Raw genomic sequence first — 20250 nt, forward strand, 5'->3', positions numbered from 1 at the left:
ACTTAGGTATCTTGCTGTCAGACAGCTTGTAGTGGGCTAGTTTCTTCTTGTCAGCCAGACCAGAATAAATGTAGTAGAAAATGTGGAAGTTCTTCTCACCGCTGCGGGAAACACAAAGACATAGAAGAGCATCTAAAACTGCACAGCTTTCTCTGATTTGTTGGCGTAACGCTGTGAATAACAAAAGCTGGGTTTGAAGCTCTGATCCCCACAATTAGAAAATAACAGGTTGGCTAGTTGCAATATTTTGGTGGATATACAACGTGTTTGTACCCCTTTTAGAATAATATAAGCTACACTCTTCTCATTAATATTTAAAGGGGACTGATTGTGAAAAATTTACATCTTGCTTGTTTTTGTTCTTCCACTTTGGTTTCAACTGCTTCTAAAAACAAACCAAGCATTTAGAAAAACACCCAGCCATTTTTTGGCAATAAGATAATATTTTTTGGTGTCTGGAAAATGAGCCGTTTCAAAAACCTACCAATTACCTGTTACCTAGCAACCACAGCCAAGCCCACCTCCGTTACCTAGCAAACCGAGATGAGCTCCAGCACATTTGGTCAGCTGGTTTTGAATGTAAGTGCTGTACAATGGCTGCTGGAAAAGACAAGTATTTTGTTGTTGAATTGCCATCCAGAAACCTCTTGCTGCATTCTAGTTTGTTGTGCAGGAGGCTCAACTTCTGCTTTTCAAAGAGGTATGGCTATATAATTGTGGATCTGTTTGCAGCCATTTTCACGTGAGTGAATATACAATGAGTTGGGGGCATGGCCAGCAGCAGCTTATATGGATTTAAAGTCACAAGACACCCTAAAGTAGCTCATTATGAAAGGAGCTCAAAATAATTTATGTCTAAATTATGTTAAAATTATTCCAAATTAATTAATTGAGATTTTTTTTTGCCTTACTCTTCTCTTTATTCAAATATTTTTTAACTTATTTACCAGCAAAAACAAAACAGCACAGCAGACATTAGCATAAAAGAAATCTGAGTTAATAAGATTTCTTAACTTATTCACTCAATCTGAGTTAATAAGTGCCAAACACCGTTAAGCTGGACATGATGATGCTGTGCTGACGGCAAAACAGTATATGGTTTAAATTATTTACTTTTATTTTTTCTCCTAAATAAATCTAGCTTAAATTAGTCAATTTGGTTATCAATTTAATTAGTTTTTGTTCAATCTGCACTAACTTAGATCAACTCTGATAAAACAAAGCAAATAAAAAAACAATTGTAATGCTTGTAGAGATCAGAGCTGCATTTCAAACACGACTTGTGCCTGAAAATAACAAAATTTGACTCATAAAATAAAGATTTCACTGATTACAAGTTAAGAAGTGGAGATTAACTTTGTTTTTTTTTAAAACTGATGTTGATCAAAGGCGTCCATTGGACACAAAAAGCAATAAATTCCCGACTTTTTGATCTTTCTTGCATCATAAACTGTGTTTTAAAGAATCTGCAGCCTAACATGGATCCCATCTTGTTCGGTTTCTCTCCAATAATAAGCTCCAGAAGAAGAAGCGGCACACTTTGTTTCCTGCCAAATCAGCCCACTCTGACTCCTGTGTCTGTCTTCTAATGAAATACTTGAGTCTGTCTTTGAAGTTCAGCTGGCTAGAAAACAATCTTTGATCAAACAAGAAATGGGCCTTCCTTTGCACTTGACCCCAGACACCTGATAAGAGGAAAAGACGGAGCGGCTGGAGTGCAGGCCGCAGGGAAATGTCACCGGCTTCAAATGGGTGAGTAAAGGTGAAAGGAAAGAAAGAGACAGTCCATTACACACTGAACCCGACCGCTGAGTGGAAACACAACCTTTGTGGTGCTGTTTTCTCATTGGGTGATTTAAATTTGTATGAATGTCAGTGCGGATGAATTTCAGGAAGACAGGAAGGAACTTACATCGCCTGGTGGATGACCCTGGATTTCTCCAGCAGGTACTCGGATATCTGCGCTCCGATCACCGTTCCGCCGCTGGTGAACTTCATCTCCAAGTATTTCCCGAAGCGGCTGGAGTTGTCGTTGATGACGGTGCAGGCGTTTCCGAAAGCCTCCACCAGACTGTTGACCAGCAGGATTTTCTCCTGGAGTGTCCGGTTGTTGGCCTGAACGAAACATTATTCCAGGTCAGAATGGAGGAAAACGACAGAAAACGACAAAACAAGTTGCTTGGCACAAAAAGAATGGAAGATAGAGACGAAAGTTTGTAAATAAAAAAATTCATCATAATAAACTCAAACTGCCAGAATTAATCATTTTGGAAATTACACACAAAATCTTACCAAGTTTTTTTTTTTTTTTGTCTAGTTTCTCGTGCAAATATGTCTTTTGGTGCAAAACCCCCCGAAATGTAACGCCACAAATCAGCAGGCACTGCCCTGTTACCTAGCAACCCCAATGAAGACCAACCCGTTACCTAGCAATTCCAGCGGAACTCTGCCCCGTCACCTAGCAACGGGGAGCTCAAAGCAGAATGCAAGAACACAAAATCTTTACAAAGTATTTTTAGTCTAGTTTTCAGTGCAAATATCTTTGAACGAAGACAAAACTAACTTACAAAAAACTTTTCAATATAAGAGCTTGCTTTAAGTCAATAATTCCTTAATATTGATTAAAAAAAGAACTGGTTCCATGAGCATAAAAAAATATCTTCTTATAAATTAAAAAATCTGCTATCAAAACCACTTTCTCATCAATATTAAGGAATTATTGACCTAAAACAAGATCATATATTTTGCCGTAAAGTTTTGGGTAAGTTAGTTTTGTCTTATTTTAAATGTACTTGAAACATGGTAAGATTTTCTGTTTTTGCAGTGCAAATGTTGAAAAACTATTTATAAAGCACTTAAATAGAAAGAATAAATCAAACGGTGGTTATCAAAGGAAATTCACTTAAAACTATTATTATTCTATCAAAGCAGTAATATGGAATCCATTGAGATCAATGGATCACATTTGTTGAAGTAATAATTTATCAATAAATATTCTGTTTTTAATTGTGTGACTTTAAAGAAAACAGAATAGAGAGAATAAAAAATATGATGATTTATTGATTTACTCACCTTCCCGAGAACGGTCAGCTGCTGCACCAGCAGATGCGCGCTTTCCGTCTTCCCTGCTCCACTTTCCCCACTGATCACAATGCACTGCACACAGGAAGTCACAAAAACCAAGACTAAATGACTTAAAATTCAATACTACAAATTACTGACTGACTATTCAGCAAAAATCAAATTGGTTAGAGGTGTAGAATCCCAACAATAACATCAGAATTAATAAAGTTGCCAAATACTTATTATGCTAATTGAAATAATTGTAAAGCATGGTAACTAGCATTAGCAAAAAAATAAGTTTGAGTGTATTGAGACAGTCTATAAATTAATTTGAATGCTTGGTTGATATAATACTTTTTACTTGTTTGTACTTTACACACTTTAATCATGAACTACAATAAAAATGCTATTTCTTTTTCAAGGGTAAAAAGTTTAATGGTATATTAAAGGGCCATTGTAGATTAAAAAAATATTGCAGTAAAGATTATGGTAAACTTCTTCCAAAAAAATTAATCTCAAAAATAGAAGTTGAAAGTTTGCCATAAAAAATATGGACATTTCCAATTTTTTTGTTTTGTTTTTTCTTTTCTGGAAAATTTCTGAAATTTTTGATTGGAAATTAATCTTTTTTTTTCTGTTTACAGCGGCTCTAATACGCTGTCATAAAAACCAACCATCCAAACCAACCTGGTATCAAAAACTCACTACAGTAGATCTCTGCCTATTCGCAGATTTTTCTGTGGAACGTAACTACAAATTATTCACGGAAAAATCATCTACTCTAAAATATTTGACAGAAAATGCAGTCTGGGAAGCTGAAACAGGTAGGAGCAATGCTAGCTAACATGCTACTAGCTAGCATGTTGCTAGCAAAGCAGCCAATCCAGGAGAGGCATTTATTTTCCCTGGTGCTGACTGCCTGAACCTCCAAGAGGAAAAATAAGGAAGACCGTGGATGTTAGCTTCTGTAGTAGCAACAAAATGGCTTCCACTCTGCATATTAAGTTATATTTGACTATTAAATCAGGCAGTTTAAAGCAATTTTAAAGGAGGACTGGAGTATTTGCTGATTTCTGTTATGCATTAGAAAGCATTAGAAACTGCAAAGAATGATGTTTTGCTTTTTAGGACCTTTTAGCCTACCTCATCCTGATTTCTTGATTCTACAGGTCAGGCAGCATTGGTATTACTAGTTAAAATAAACCACAAAAAAGCGGCTTATCACAGAAAAACCACAACTAAACTAAATAAACAACTATATTTTCATATAATTCCAGGTTGATTGCGGTTTTTTTCCTTGAAAAAGTAAAACCACCGCTTTGAAATCTGCTTTTTATATTCACTCAGCTGATATTTGTCTGATAATAAATGTAGTTTGATGAACTGAATCATTTAGCGACAAAAAAAGCAAAATCAGACAAAATCCTGAAGCCTGTTTGTCAGATTAATAAAAGTAATTTTGAAAATAATAACTTTTAACCACGTATAGTCCATATTTCAGTTTTTAATGATCTGATGTAATATTTTAATCTTAAATGTTATTGACTCCAAGTGGAAAATCATCATAATTTACAGAAATAAAGCCTGGAAGACATCCACCTGTTTGTAATTAGTTAAAGATCCTGAAATAAACAGAGTTTGTAATATTTTAATTTATTAAAAGGGTTTTTATGTCCCAAAAAGTAATTTACCTGATCGGTGCTGTATGAGACCATCGACTGGTAAGCAATGTCCGCCACCGCAAAGATGTGAGGAGGGTTTGCTGTGCGCTTGGCGCCAATATACATCTTAGTTTGCTACAAAGAAATAAAGTAAAAATATATAAAATTAAACACGATATTCACATGGAGGTGGAAGGTAAACATTAAACATGATGAGTAAATCAGGGGTGTCCAAAATTGTTGTCATGTGGGCCAAAAAGTTTATATTTATAAAAATAGTAACGAAAAATTAAAGCAAATAAAGTAGCCAGATATTTCTATTTTTTGTAGGAAACAGATGTTATTCATCATAAGCCCAAAACTTAAATAAGATTTTGCACAGTTTTCAATTTTCCTTAGTCTCAGATAAACAAATGTATTCTGAGTTATAAAAACTGGATTTTTAAAAATGTTTGCTATATTTAGCTGGGTGTAATAAATTAAATGTAAAGCTGATTTGGGTGCAATAAAAGTCTCTGGTTCTTCTTATTAAAAAAACAAATTATGTGTTTTGTATTATTTTCTATTGCAAGAAGCTTTATTAGTAACAATTTCACCCTGATTTAAAATAAAAAAATAATACATTTGTAACATTCTTGATCTGCAGTTGGGGGCCAGAAAAAATTCAGCCCAGGGTCACAAATACCCTAATGGACACCCCTGGCAAACACCACAAGAGGAAAAGTAGAAATTTAAAAAGAGTTTTTAAAAACAAAAAATGCTCAGAAAGAATAAATAAAATGAATGTAATGGCTCTCCACTGACCTGAGGAGAGTAAATCTCCATTTTATGGAACGGATTGACAGCGATCAGGATGTCACCAACATACGTGTAAATCTGGTCTCTGGTGTAGCGGATCTGCAGATGCTCTGTGACCGTATTCTGACCCAAAAACACCCAAAAACAACAAAAAAATTTTACTTCTTCCTCAGTGTTCATCTGGGTGTTAGCATGAAATATTTCCCATAATCCCCAGCAAGTGGAAGCTGCTGCTGTGTCAGCGTTTTATTTTCATAAAGTGGTGATCAATACTGATGTCGAAACACTTCCAGGTTCATCTGCAACAGCTGAGCTTCTGAGTTTGATGGATGGAGGAAAATATCCGCTGGCAACCGAGGCTGATTGCATCATTTGGGACGTCAACGCAGCAACCAGATTTGATGAATTACTCAGCAACAACAACAAAACAAAAAAACAATAATATTGGCATAACTACAAATAGTTTATGTAACATAAATCTGCATTTTACAGTTTCTGAGAGAAAAGTAGTTTCACATCAGCCTTAGAGGTTTGAGTCGAGTTTGTTTATTCAGGAGAGGAACAGAAATCTCACAAGAACGCAACAGGATTAGGACACTGAAAAAAAATATTCTGACTTTCATGAGCAATTAAAAAAAAGTCTTCAATTCAACATATTCTTACAGAAAGTTAGTTTTGATTCCTCCCAGATACTTTTCTGTATTAAAGACTCCAGCAGAAGCAGAACCTTAGCCTGGGATTAAATGCATACTTCTGAGATCAAAGATGAGATTATATCTTTAATCTCATTATAATAATCTATGAGATTACAGTCAGAACTTTGTGATTGAAGGGAGAATTATGAGATTAAAGTAAGAATTATGAGATTAAAGTAAGAATTTTGATGTTGAAGTCACAATTCTGAGGTTGAAGAAAAATTAAGATTAACGAAAAATTCTGAGATTAAAACCAGAAATTTGGGATTGAAATCAGAATTATTAGATTACAACCAGAACTCTGAGAATAAAGCAAGAATTTTGAGATTAAACCCAAAATGTTGATGTGAAAGTCAAAATTCTGAAATTAAGAACTGAATTTTGAGATTCAACTTTTGAAATTGGAGTCAGAATTGTGAAATTAAAATGAGAATTTTGGGATTAAAGTCAGAATTTTGAGATTAAAGATAAGATTTTGAGATTAAAGTCGGAATTTTGAGATTAAAATGTTAAAATTCTGAGGAAAAAAGTGATTTTTAGAGGCTCTAATTCTGTTAGAGACGACCTACATCAGTCCAATAGATCAGTGACTGTCTCACCTGTTTCATGAAAGTCGTTAAATGTTTTGTGTACAGTTGAATAATCCAGTGTTTTGTTTCTCACCTCGTCCAGAACCTCTAGGGTGGCGAGGTCGTCCATCTCGTCTGTGTCGGCTTGCGTCTTCATGTGGCTTCCTTTCTTTGTGTGAATACGTTCATGCCTAGAATAAAATTCACATCAAATAAAATAAAAATTTTACTGGGAATTGTACAAAGATGCCACTTTTCATACATTGTAAATCAATAAAACCATATGAGCTTCAGAATATATATAAAAAAAAGATTTAAATCAAAATTTGAGAGAAGATTGAAAATAAGGTTTCATTTTCCTTCTCTTCAAATTTATACTCTATTATGTTTCACATAAAACCCCAACAGAATAAAAACTTTTTCAAGGCGCTGCATGTTAAAATGCTGATTATTTAAGAATTTTTATTAATATATTAAAGCTAATCTGTTTTTGCTCTTTCTACAGACTAGAAACTATAGAAAATAGACTCAATTTCTACAATAAAAGAGACTATATAAACAATCTACATCTGAAAATTAACTGATCTGGTTAATATAAAAACACAATCACACCTAATTGAACCATAAAGCTCCTACTGTGGCTTGCAGGAGGCCACAAATACATCCATTACCTGTCATTACTGTCTGTACTTCTGTCTGTCTTTCCATGATGGCTTAAATGAAAGAAACAGGATTAACATTTCATGATCATACAGAAATAAACCGACGTGTTGCACCACCACTGATGCAGCTGCAGGATGGAGGTGATGTTTGTTTGGGGGCGACAGGGCTTGTAAAACATCCAGAAAGGAGGTTAATTTGGATTATGCAGCCTGCAAAGGCTAAGCTGCAGAGCGCCACTTAAAACTGACTGGCATAAAGGGGGAGGTTATTCTTTCTCACAGGGCTTACAGGAAATACAAGGCATTTTAGGGTGGAAATGTGGGATGCAGGGACAGGAACACAAGAAAATACGGAAAAAGATTAGGGCCACTGAAAAAAATAAAAAAGAAAATTCTGACTTTTTTCACAAAATCAGAATTGTTTAAATTGTTTATGGAAATCAAATCTTAAAACTCAAATTTACCTTTGGGACAGGATAAAGTGCAGATGTGCAAATCCTATAACAAGGAAGAAACAATTATGTGATTTTTTACATATACTGTCGTATATGCATCTGACAAGATATTTGGGCCATTGTAGATTGAAAAAAAGAGTAAATTTCTGCCAAAAACACTCAAATTTTCTAGAAAAAGCTTAAAAAATTTTAAGCTCCAAAAGTTGAAAATTTTCCCACAAATTTTTTAAATTTTTTTTTACAAAATTTCTTAGATTATTCTCAAAGTTTCTGAGTTTCTTCCACCCAAATTATTAAACTTTTCAAACTCAGAAATTTCAATATTTTTTCTATAAATTTTCTGAGATCTCAAAAGCTTTTTTAAAAGCTCAAAAAGATAAAAACTCCTCCTTTTGAGAACTCAGAAATTTTTTTAGAAAAACTCTGATATTTCTGATTTCAAAAAGTCAAATATTCCTGAGAAAAATTTTCACTTTCAGAACTCTGAAATTTCCTTGTTTTTTCTAGAAAAATTCTGAAATTAATTTCAAAATTTGTGAGTTTTTAAGATGTAAATTTACTCCCTTTTTTCTATCATCAATGGGCCTTTGACGCCAGCGTACAAACACCTTAGAGTGTTTGGTTATTTATTTGACTTTTGACAAAGATTTACAAAGAATATTGAGGAAAAAGTTAGAATATTTAGAAACAAGTCAAAATTCTGAGTAAAAATTCTGAATTTTGAGGAAAAGAAATCAGAATTCCAGGGGAAAAAACCCCAGAATTTTGGGGAAATATGTCAAAATTGTGAGATTAATTAAGTGTTAAAGTAAAAATTCTGAAATTGTAGAAAGAAAGTCAGTATTCTGAGTAAAAATTCTGAATTTTGAGAAGGATTCAGAATTTTAAGGAAAATGTCAGAATTTTGAGATTAAATACAGTGTCCAAGTAAAAATTCACAAATTTCAGAAAGAAAGTCTGAATTCTGAGTCAAAATTCAGAATTTTGAGGAAGAAAATATTTGAATTCTTCAAAAATAAAAAAAATAAAAAATGTGAATTTAGTTTTTTAAATTTATTTACCATTTGTTGGTGGCCCTAATCCTTTTCTGTACACTTTCCTTATGGGTACAATACCTTGTTTTTTCAATCAATCCAATTTGCTGATTGAGGTCAATGAGTTCAATCAGTTGCTTCTGCAGGATTTTCTCCCTGCCGACAGTCTGCTTGATGAACACATGCTGCAGCAGGTCCAACACGTTGGGCCTCAGCTCAAAGTCCTTTATCAGACATCTGCGACGCAGGAGAACAAAGGCAGAGCATCATATTCCCAGTAAACACCTCGGACCCGACAGAAGCAGAGAGACTTCCAGCCCCACTCACTTGCAGATAAAGTCATTAAAGTCGTCTGACCAGAGCTCGGTTTGGTGGAGTGTAGGCGGAGGGTTTCTGTTGAAGGAAGAAATGGAAAAGATGAGCAGAAAGATAAGATGGGATTAACGCAGGAGGAGAACAAAGGAAGCCAGAGGAATGATGGAGAGAAATCTCAACACTGGAACAATTTGTCACTGAGAACATCAAGGACTGTTTTCTTTTTTAGGTGAACCAAAGCAAAAGTGTTTGGGTGGCAGAGATAAGGCTAATTTATTATATAAAAACAATTTTTTTTCCCAGTGCTGATTTCCATAAAAGCCTCTACTGGAGAAAAAACCCCCGTTAAATAGACAGACTGAGCACTTCTGCTTAAAAAGACTGCACAGCAGTCAAATGACTCGCTATAATTCCTCCTTCTGCTTTAAGTACCTTTTTACAAGAGGGTTTCTGGCACATGGGGGAGAAGTCAGTGCTGCCTGCTAATGCAGCCGGCTTTACTAACAGCAGCAATAAATTGCTCTAATGAGCGGACATACATCTCCTGTTTATCACACAAAACAGCAAATATGGATGGCAGATGCATCCAGCGTTTATCTGGACTGTGTTCAGCGAATGTAGGGACTATTAAAGAGTGTTTTGTTATCCAGAAGACAAACAGAGTGGCTTATAGAAATGACTCCAGATATGTCTTACGAAATAAGATAATTATTGATTATTGAAATATCTGAAATACTACCAAAATCTCGGTGTGACCATTTCTGTTTTATCCACAGATTTCACTACATACCGCTGTTTTTTATTTTTAAGAAGTTTTGGAAAATGGTGGAGGAACCTTAAACTGCTGCTGCGCCAGTTACTCTACAGGTCATTGCTAGGTAACCAAAGAGTGAGTGAGTTAGTTGACTCCAACAATCTTTCGTAGCTAGTTCTGAGAGGTTGAGCAGATAAAGTCTTTCCTCTGCCTACATCTCCCAGAATGCCGTGCTGTTGTGCATGGCTAAAGTAGTGCTGGGCGGAAGATTCTCCAAAACAGTGTTTTCTTCAATGCAGTTTACCATTTCCTCTCATTAATGATCTTTTTAAATGGATGCTGAAGTTTAACGGAAATGTAGTCAGAAAAAAAAAAAACAAGATGGATGTAAAATAAAACATAAACAAACAATGTTTTGTTGTGGTTTTGTAGAGGAGAAAATAATAGTTAGCAGCCATGAAGTCGGCTAGCACATTCAGGTACATGGATGCACCAAAAACTACGATTTTTAAAAACTCTTCTAAAATAATTTTTACAAAAATTTGTTTCAAATTGAACATAAATCTAAAAAAATAAGGGTTGAAAGAGATAATAATTAAGATTTGCAACATGGGTATGGGGAAGCTGACCTCAGTGATCTTATACTTGTGTTATTGAAATAAAATCAGACAGTGGTTCAGTTAAAGCCCGCAGCATCTCTCTTTCTAAGTCTGCCTGCCGAATGAACCAGCAGCTGTGAAAGGAGGGAGGTAAGGAGTGCGAACAATGAGCCTGGAGCTCTGGCTGCAGCAGTCGCACAGATTCAGAGAGGCTCGTGTGACGGCTCCGGTGGAGCACGACCCCCATGGCAAACACTTCTTCACTGGGACCGTGTGTGTGTGTGTGTGTGTGTGTGCGTGTGTGTGTGTGTGTGTGTGTGTGTGTGTGTGTGTGTCAGATCAGTGACAGACAGAGTAGATAGAGTGACATTGAGGGTAAATGCTTATGCCAGTCTCACACCAAATTCATTGGTGATAAACAATTAGTTTTCACCTTCAGAATAAATAAAAGCAATGAAAACATTTCTCCAATGACTGAATGGAATGAGAGCTCGGAAGATCGATATTTTATCTCATATTATGACACAGTTAACTACCTAGTGAACAACATGGAGGAGCTTCACCTGAAATCTATGGACGCTTACAGTCAATGTTTAAACGTCTTTGTAATGGACGTACAGTTTCTTCATGTGAATAAGAAGGTTCTGGTGACTGGCAGTTAACGGACACGTAGGCTACATACCAGCTTGAAGATAAAAGCTACATTAGCCAAGCTAACTTTGCTAGTTCAACAATAAGTACTACAGTAAATATCACTGATATGTATCTTAGTATCAAAAGAGGTGAGTAGAGTACTCAAAAATAGTGATTTGGTGATAGTAGTAATGTGCTTATATTCTTTATCAGTTAGTTAATAACAAGAAGTGAGCTAGTTCTAAGCTTGTAGCGTGCTCATTGTTGTCATAGCAACTCCATAGCAACCGCCTGCCAAGGTCGCTGTCAGTTACAAAGTTTACCAAAGTGTGACATCACATGAGAACTACGTGTTCCTATTGGCCGCACTTTGGAGACTAATATTTAAATTGGATTTCACTTCTTTCTTTTTTTTATTCAAACTAACATAAATTTTTGACTTTTTTTTTACTTTTCAATCAGCTTGCTGGTAATATTTATTTATGGAGGCTCACCTGGGTATTTTAAAAAGGGCTCTCATCGGGTGGAGGTCAGACAGAGGAGGGTCTCCATCTCCCAGCTCTATAGCTGTGATGCCCAGAGACCAGACATCACAGCGAGCGTCGTAGGTCGAGTCCAGCTGCTGTTCGCAGGCTATCACCTGTAGAGCAAGAGCAAGGGGCAGAACTGTATAAAATAAGTATAAAATAGAGTCTACCTCCTTTATAAAGCCACTGTTGCACTGTTTCTTATCCTGCCACTTATCTTGGTGTATTTAAAGGGGGATTATAATGCAAAATTCACATTTTGTACTTTCATTTTTGTACTTCCATTTGGGTTTTTACTGCTTCTAAAAACAGTCCAAGCACTTGAAAAAAATACACCCGGTCGTTTTTTGGCAATAACTTCATGTTTTTTGGTGTCTGGAAAATGAACAGTTTCAAAAACCTATGGATTGTTACATCACAATCACCAGGCAGTGCACTGTTACTTAGCAACACCAGCGAAGCCCAGTCTGTTACCTAGCAACCCAACGTGCCTGTAAAATTCACACTACTGTCCCTTTAAGAAAGGCATGTGGCTGTTTCTTTTAGACAACGCCCAAATATTATACAAGGTGTTACAGTTTCACTGTTACAGCATTTCTCATTAACAAAAGAACATGTTTAGATTTTGATTATATTTAAATAAAAAAAAAAAATTTCACAGGAGGTAGAAAGATCTGCTGCAAAACAACATTTAAACATCTCCATAAAAAGATAATATAACATGAAGCTCTGGATTTTTGGACACAGTGTATAAAATAGGATGACTTAAACTTTTGTACAGTTCTGTGTCTTGCAGTGAAATATATTTTCATCAAACATCAGGGGTTGTAAAAAAAAAAGAGACTGATGCTGCTCAAAAGCAACTACTTAACATCATGTTCTCAGCGAAGTGAACACACACAGAGCCACACACTCCTCCAGTCAATCATATTTGGCCTTGGGGTAACATGGTACCCAATCAAAAACATGAATCATCCGAGCGGGAGGCATGCGGACACACACACACACACGCACGCACACGCACACACGTGCACACACTGCTATTATTGCAAAATGTCTGACATCAATACAATTTGTGTTCTCTGTTCTCATCGGGTTTGAACCTATGTACACAGATGACATGAGCAAAGAAATCATTGCTATCTTACCAGGGAGACTCACAAGTACTAATTTATCAAATTTCCTCCCAGAATTTGTAAAAAAACAACAACAAAGTCAATTTCCAAGTTCATCAACTAGCAAAGAGAAACATTAGGTTTTAAATGTAAAAAAAAGTAAAACAAATCTGACCAAATATATGAAACTTACCCTGAAACTAAATCAGTAAAACCTTCTTCAGACCTAAATAAGTCAGTAAAGTATTGTTTGATGTCAGACGGAGCAACAAGCAAGGCTCTTTCTCAGGATTTTGTCTGTAAACATGCAAAGTGAATTAAAATCCTTGGATCCAGTCTTGTTGCGTCACACCACCTGTGGTCCAATGCCTGGTTTGCACTGCATGCAAACCGTATGTAAAATGTTCCTTTGATTTGAGAGTTTCAGGCAACAGTATCCAAACAGACGAAGATTTAAATACGTTGGTTACAAAATGTGGCTGGGAAGTTTAATTCTACCCAGCAGAGGTTGCAAATTTCTCTTCCGTTGTAGTTTTGGGGTTAATTGTGGTTACGGTTGGTTATTTGTCGCCTCTATCTTTGTGGTTTAGAGGTGTTGTGAATTCAGTCCAACAAAATTTAAATAAAAGATTTGCTAAAAGGTGGATCTTCTGTTTCTGAAGCCCTAGACTCTTTGTATCTTTCGGAAATGTTGTGGGCACAGAGATCACCAGTAATTATGTTCAAAAATATTATCAAAAGAGGAATAACAGATAAAGTAACCTAAATGAATTCTATAAAACAATGATTTTAAGTGAGATTTGAAGCTAATTTCCTTCTTGCTTCCTGTGAAAAGTGAATAGTACTTTGAGCGTCTAATTTTTAACAATATTCAGGTGAATGAATGAATAATACACAGCTTAAATTCTCTCACTCGCCTGATGTTTCATCACCCTGTTTACTACTACTCGTAGAAATTGTGGAGTTCTCATTACTTTAGATCACATGTGTCAAACTCAAGGCCCGCGGGCCACATGTGGCCCGCCATGTCATTTTATGTGCACCCCCTTCCTCCCCACCATTTTATAGGCCGATGATTGACTTAAAATAGGTTTTAAGCACGAATTGACTACAAACTACATCTCACACAATGCATTCCGACTGTTACCAGCCAACATTGCGGCTTCTCGCCACTAGAGAGCAGCAGAGTCACCTCAAGCTGCTTATTGATTTTCCCAGCGAATAAAACTGAGACATCGACAAGCTAACATCAAAATGTCCAAGAAAAGAAAAAACGATTTACAAGTAAGACTGTGAATGAAGATGTGTGTGAGTTGGTGTCAGGGCGGCAGGTCGCGCTAGACTTTTTTTGTTATCCAGTTATCTTGACCAACAGCATAAAATAATTGGTCATGTACTATTTTTATCCATGAAATTACAATCATATTAACATTGGCTATTTAGTTGCATTTTATGCTGTTTAATTAATATTCACTGTGAATCCAGATCCCATCACTAATTAAGCAGATAAATGTATCCACATCTAAGTGACTTCATGTTATTTTTGAACCCTTATTTATTTTGAAGTGTTGATTTTATTTTTGAACCCTTATTTATTTTTGAAGTGTTGATTTTATTTTTGAAACCTTATTTATTTTGAAGTGTTGATTGTCTGAAAGACCTTACACATGAATTGCCCCATACAGGGTTTGAACTGATGACCTCAAGATTACCAGCATGGTGCTCTAACCTGCTGAGCTAACTCACCTACCTTACAAACTGTTGAGTTTCCATGGATTTAAGAATAACTTACATGATCTTACCACAATGGCGATTTGATAAAAGTGCTTATATTCTAATGTTTTTCAAGACAACATACATAATATTTTATTTTCCAGAGATTTTGTATTTTGAAGTGTTGATATTATTTTTGAACCATTTTTAATTTTCAAATGTTGATTGTATTTCAGAGATATTTTTTTATTTAATGTCTTAATTTTATTTTTGAACCATTTTTTATTTGTATGTATTGATTTTATTTTTTAGCCATTTAACCAATTCTCTGTAGAACCATTTGTCTCTGCTAATGACATATTTAATACATTTCTTTGATCCCAGGCTTAGTTTATGGACTGTAATGTGAAATTAGGCACAAGTATAAGTCTGACAGTTTGTTCAAGTTACTGCGCTCTCTGAGAGGATCTGTGGTTTAAGTATTTGACATTGTTCCATGCCCATCGTTGACATCAGTCTCTAACAAAATGTGGATCATCTACCTGGAACACTGCAAAGAGCCTGAGTTTCTGTAGTGTAGTGGTTATCACGTTTGCTTTACACGCAAAAGGTCTGTGGTTCGAAACCAGACAAAAACAGATTTTGCATCTTCTATTCATCACAGGAGTTTACTAAAGGTCAACAAGGGTTCTGTGGTGTCATGGTCTGTACTCAGAATCCAGGCATCTGAGTGCAAACCTCAGTTGAAATTTTCATGTGTTGCATCTCACATCATCAACTTTGGAACCTCAAACTGAAACAAAGCAGAGAAGTTCAGTTCCTGTAGTGTAGTGGTTATCACGTTTGCTTTACACGCAAAAGGTCTCTGGTTCGAAACCAGACAGAAATGGTTTTTGTAGGTTATGCATCTCTTGGGGTGCAGTGAGACAACAAGAACCTTCCTCTTTGGTGATGGTTCATTTGCCAATCGACTTCAATGTAGGCTTCTTTGAAATCGAAGCTACTTTAATTACCAATTGGCAGTTCTATGGTGTAATGCACATGTCAAACTCAAGGCCCGCCGGCCACATGTGGCCCCCCAGCATTTTATAGGCCGATGATTGATAGGTTTTGAGCACGAATTGACTACAAACTACATTTCAACCAAAGGTTTGTAATGCGCTTCCTAACCAGACGCTCCAAAGCGTCCGGTCCATAACTCTTCAACACGCCATCAGCTCCTGGTCAGAAAGAGGCATTTAGTTCAGAGAGATGATATTCAGAAAGGATTTTTTTAATTAATTGATTTCAGTTGCCTCTGAGACTAAATCTTTGCGTAAAGTCTATAATGTCTGCCCATGTGACTTGTTTTTATTATTTGTTTGCTTACCTTTAAACACTGATTTAAATATTGTAATTTTTAAACTGAGCAGTAATTTTACATCCATGGAAACTCAAATGTAATATTTAAAACTTCAATACATAAAATCAGTTATTTAACAATATGAGGTGGTGTTTAATGTATTTTTAACATTGTATTTTTATACATTTATGCCAGGGGTGCCCAAGTCTAGTTTTCCAGAGCTACCATCTGCAGCTTTAGATGCATTCCTTCTCTAACACACCTGGACCATTGACTCATTATAAGCCTCTGAATGAGAGAAGTCAACCTTTTGTCTGGGGTGTTTTAGCAGGGATGCACTCCTGATCTGTACCATCAATGTGGCCCGTTGAGGGGGCCCAATATGCGGAAGTGCCCCTCGGTGAAATTGAGTTTGACACCCCTGCTTTAGACCAACATTTACAATATCAGAGCAAGACAGAGAAACTCCTGTTAGTTTATAAATCGTAAATTACTTGGCAACAACCCAGAATAAGAATCAAACATGGAGAACCAACATTTAGCTTTATATCTCTCTAACCTTTTTGTTTTTCCTTTGGTTTTGTTTGTATTTCCTTTTAATTAATGCAAAGCACTTTGAACTGCCTTGTTGCTAAATAAATAAAAATAAAATCACTTTGCAAATCACTTTGCCTTACCTTAAATTATTTTTAATAAGCTCAAAAACTAAGCACTATTTCTGCTGGGATGCTTTCCTAATAGTCTGGTAGACTAGGTACGATTTGGGACCAAAGTTGCAACATTTGTTTCATTTTCAGCTGCTGCAGTGTCAAACAAACCAAACTCTTTGAAAAACCAGTCCCCTCCTCGCCTGTGGGGGGCGCTGAACCAAGAACCACTGAAGGAAACAACATGAAAACCTCTGAAGAAGACAATGAGTGCAACTTTCTTCTTTACAAAATGTAAACAAAAATGTAGAAGCGGTAGATTTTAGCATGTTTAGTAAAGATCACAAGACATTTCTCCTGCAAGCGTTAAATTTGAGTATTTGTTTTGGTTGTATTTACCCAGAATCCACTTTTAATCTCAGTAGTGACTTAAATGAAGATTAAATAAACTTCTAATCTGCACCTGTTTTATCATTTTTAATTTTTAACCCAAGAATACAATTGAAAATATGAAAAACATTTTTTTTTTGGGGGGGGGGAGGGAGGTTTAACCAATTAAAAACAAAAATCATAAAAACCTCATTCAATTTTTTATGTTTTAATTTATGGTTGTCGATTAAAAATGGAAATAATGAATGACACACTGACCTATACAGTTCTGTGTTCTAGTTTAATGTGTTTTAACTTTAGAAGTCCAAGAAATAAGACGAAAATTAGCATTTTGACCAACACTTCAGCATGAAGCCTAAAAGGTTAACTGAATTATATATTTATTTATGTTTATTGTTTCTCCTTCGTCAATGGAGAAATTAAATTATTGTTGTGGAAAGCCGGATTTGGTTCACTTTACAAATGGTACTATTTTGTCACATTAAACATATTAAAGTTAACTGGGACTTTAGGTGCGATTTAAGTACAAATCCTGTTTAATAATTTATGTTTGCATATTTGTCTATATCAAAATATGACCATAAAGAAATTGGCTTCCTTTATGTGTAACCATCGAGAAAGACAGTAGACTGAATTGAAATGATTCAATAATAAAATCTATATCAGTCGGCTATAAAGAAGAAAAACTGACATGTCAGTAATGACAGAAAATGGCCACTTTTAAATGTGATCATTTCTGTCCAACGGCTGCCTGTAGTTTGGGGGCAGTGGGGCATGATGGGACATGAATGATGGAGGCTGCCATTTTTCCTGCACATTGTGTTTGACGGCGTTATCTCTTGGATCATTATGAACTGAACTGCCCACTGGGATCTGCTCCAGGCTAATGTAGTGGAAAAAGACGAGGCTGGGGAGCTTTTATGGGGCCGTTTTCATGTACCTCGGGGGCCATCCAGAAGGGGGTTCCTACCGAAGTGTTCCTCCTCAGACGGGTATTTGTCAGCTGGGCTGAAACACCTGCAAGGAAAAAAATATACACACTTCAGTTAGCTTAGCCTCAGGGCTCAATGGAGGTAATAATGGACAGATGCAAAGCTATTGCATCTCTATTTTTAAATGTTTTTTCCCTGCCGATGTGCCTTGTTTTATTTTTCATTATAAATGTTTACTGTAAATCATAATGTAATTCTTTTAAATTCCTTCCAGGAGGCTACAGATGAAAATTAGCTTCTTTGGCTAAATCTGGCATATTCATATTGATAAATATCTATTCATTGTGTTTCTGTTTCTTGCAAAGATCAAATCTGTTGCTAAAAGTCATGATTTGTCAAAATTTCAACAAAAAGCAGGAGCATGCTGCTCAAATGTTCAAGATCAAACCATATAAAGAAGTTTTTAGATCTTTTCTGTGACACACATTCTGTACATTCAGATAGAAGCATTAAAATTATACATTACTTTGAATTACAAATCCTCGTGTGACTGCATCAGACTTTGCTGGACATCTCAAGAACAACATTTGAATATAATTCAAATGTAACAAGCCTTAGTAGCTGGAGACAGGGTACAATAATTTGTAGCTAAGTGTTTTGTTTATATCGCTGGGACTTTAATGCCTTAATTTCGATTAATTGTTTTTAACTACACATTTCTGATAAATTACAAAGTGAGAAAGTGATATATTTCATAGGATTAAATAAGAGGTAACTTCTTAATACTTCTTTTCAAACAGAAAATTAGTGGTAAGCTTATTATTTTTGTTCTTGGATATGTGTCCAAGTCCTCTTGTCCTACTTGTTAGTAGTTTTTTTTTTTTTTTATTAATTTCACAGATTTTATTGAGTTAGAATTTTTTTTTATACGGAAGTCCCGAGGCGGAACCTTTGTGTTCGCGTGTTTCGGTACATCCGTAAATCCGATGCACAAGTAACATTCGCAAACAACTACGAGGCTGCTTCTTTCTGCCCAGTGGAGATTCATTTTTCCTTCGAAAAACAATCTGAAGCGACGATGGAAATGACTACTGTTGTGTTCAAGTTGTGCTAAAACGAGTTAGCTTATTAGCTTCTCATCGAATCTAAGCAAGCCGAAAATAGCATCTTAATGCTAAACATGCTAAAGCAGAGCAGACGTCAGCTCCGCATTTCTAAAATAAGTATATTTTTAATTACATAGAAGGTGTATAATAACACTTTGCACCAATCTGATGGTTGAATAACCTAAATAATAGATTTAAAAACAATGAATTTTATTGTTGATCTCATGTGTCTATTTATTGAATAATTTAGCAGAAAAGGGAGTTTTGGATATAAAAAATATTGCTTATTTTGATGACAGTTTTATAATAAATGCGATTAATTACAGACCCTATTAAAACCTTTCAGTCGAATCCCACTACTGGTTAATAAATGAGAGATATTGTTTTCTCACGCATCCTTTATTTGTGCAATATAGCGAAGCATGGAGTATGCTGGCCCGCAGAAGGGACTCTGGTCCAGATGAATCAGCGTTACGCCATGTTGGTTTGTGTCCCTAGGCTGGCTCCGACTGAAGCGAGTTGAACCCAAAGCGCAAAAATGGCCTCCAGAAAAAATAGAAAAACATCTACTGACACAAAAAGGCAACTCTGGGGCAACATGTTGCTGCAGAACTCAGCCTGAACCTCATGAGTCAATGTTTTTATTGTCCGTTTTAATTTGCTGAAACTTTAGCAACAAAAAGTTGCTTAAAAGAGTTGAGTTTAATGTCTTAGTTTTTCTCAAACCAAATCAGGACTTGGTAGGTATTAAGCCAGAGTTGGTGTAGCAATAAACCTGATTAGAATAATCCTTTATTTGTCCCTCACTGTAAAAAGTAAAAATCTGTACTGCTACAGGAGCAAAGTAACCAACAAAAAAGGTTTAGGGAACATTTCTTCAAAAATATGCAAAGACAATTTGCAAAAAAGAAAAGAAAAAGAAATGTACATTAAATGTACAGAAGAGTGAAATAAAGTGTAGAAACCATCTGAATTTGTACTTTTCAGATTAAATGACTTTAAATATTTGAATATTTAGGAAAGAAGGGTGGAAGTAGGAAGGAAGGAAGAAAAGGTAGAAATGCAAAGGAGAGAAAGGAAATAAAAAGGTAGAAATTAAAGAAGGAAGATAAGAAAGACAGACAGCAAACTTTCTAGAAATGGAAGAGGGAAATAAACATTTTTCTTTCTTTCTGGTGTTTTCTTTTGTTTTTTCCAGATCTGGAAAACACTGAAATCAGGAAGTGCCACATTTTTCTAC

General features: G+C 35.6%; 1 protein-coding gene across 1 annotated transcript in view; it reads right to left on the reverse strand.

Moving 5' to 3' along the window:
- Window positions 1–20250, reverse strand: part of myo3a (myosin IIIA) — a 60457-nt gene that overhangs the window by 26061 nt on the left and 14146 nt on the right. Inside the window, exons 5-14 of the mRNA XM_088001221.1 lie at window positions 17913–17989; window positions 11733–11878; window positions 9265–9330; window positions 9019–9174; window positions 6881–6977; window positions 5529–5645; window positions 4755–4859; window positions 3073–3156; window positions 1913–2115; window positions 3–101 (exon numbers count right to left, since the gene is read on the reverse strand). Coding sequence (XP_087857347.1) covers window positions 3–101; window positions 1913–2115; window positions 3073–3156; window positions 4755–4859; window positions 5529–5645; window positions 6881–6977; window positions 9019–9174; window positions 9265–9330; window positions 11733–11878; window positions 17913–17989 — 1150 coding nt within the window. The remainder of the gene's footprint in view (window positions 1–2; window positions 102–1912; window positions 2116–3072; window positions 3157–4754; window positions 4860–5528; window positions 5646–6880; window positions 6978–9018; window positions 9175–9264; window positions 9331–11732; window positions 11879–17912; window positions 17990–20250) is intronic.

The sequence above is a fragment of the Poecilia mexicana genome, unplaced genomic scaffold (genome assembly GCF_051168715.1).
Source record: "Poecilia mexicana isolate PSO_F unplaced genomic scaffold, ASM5116871v1 scaffold_20, whole genome shotgun sequence".
NCBI lineage: Eukaryota > Metazoa > Chordata > Actinopteri > Cyprinodontiformes > Poeciliidae > Poecilia > Poecilia mexicana.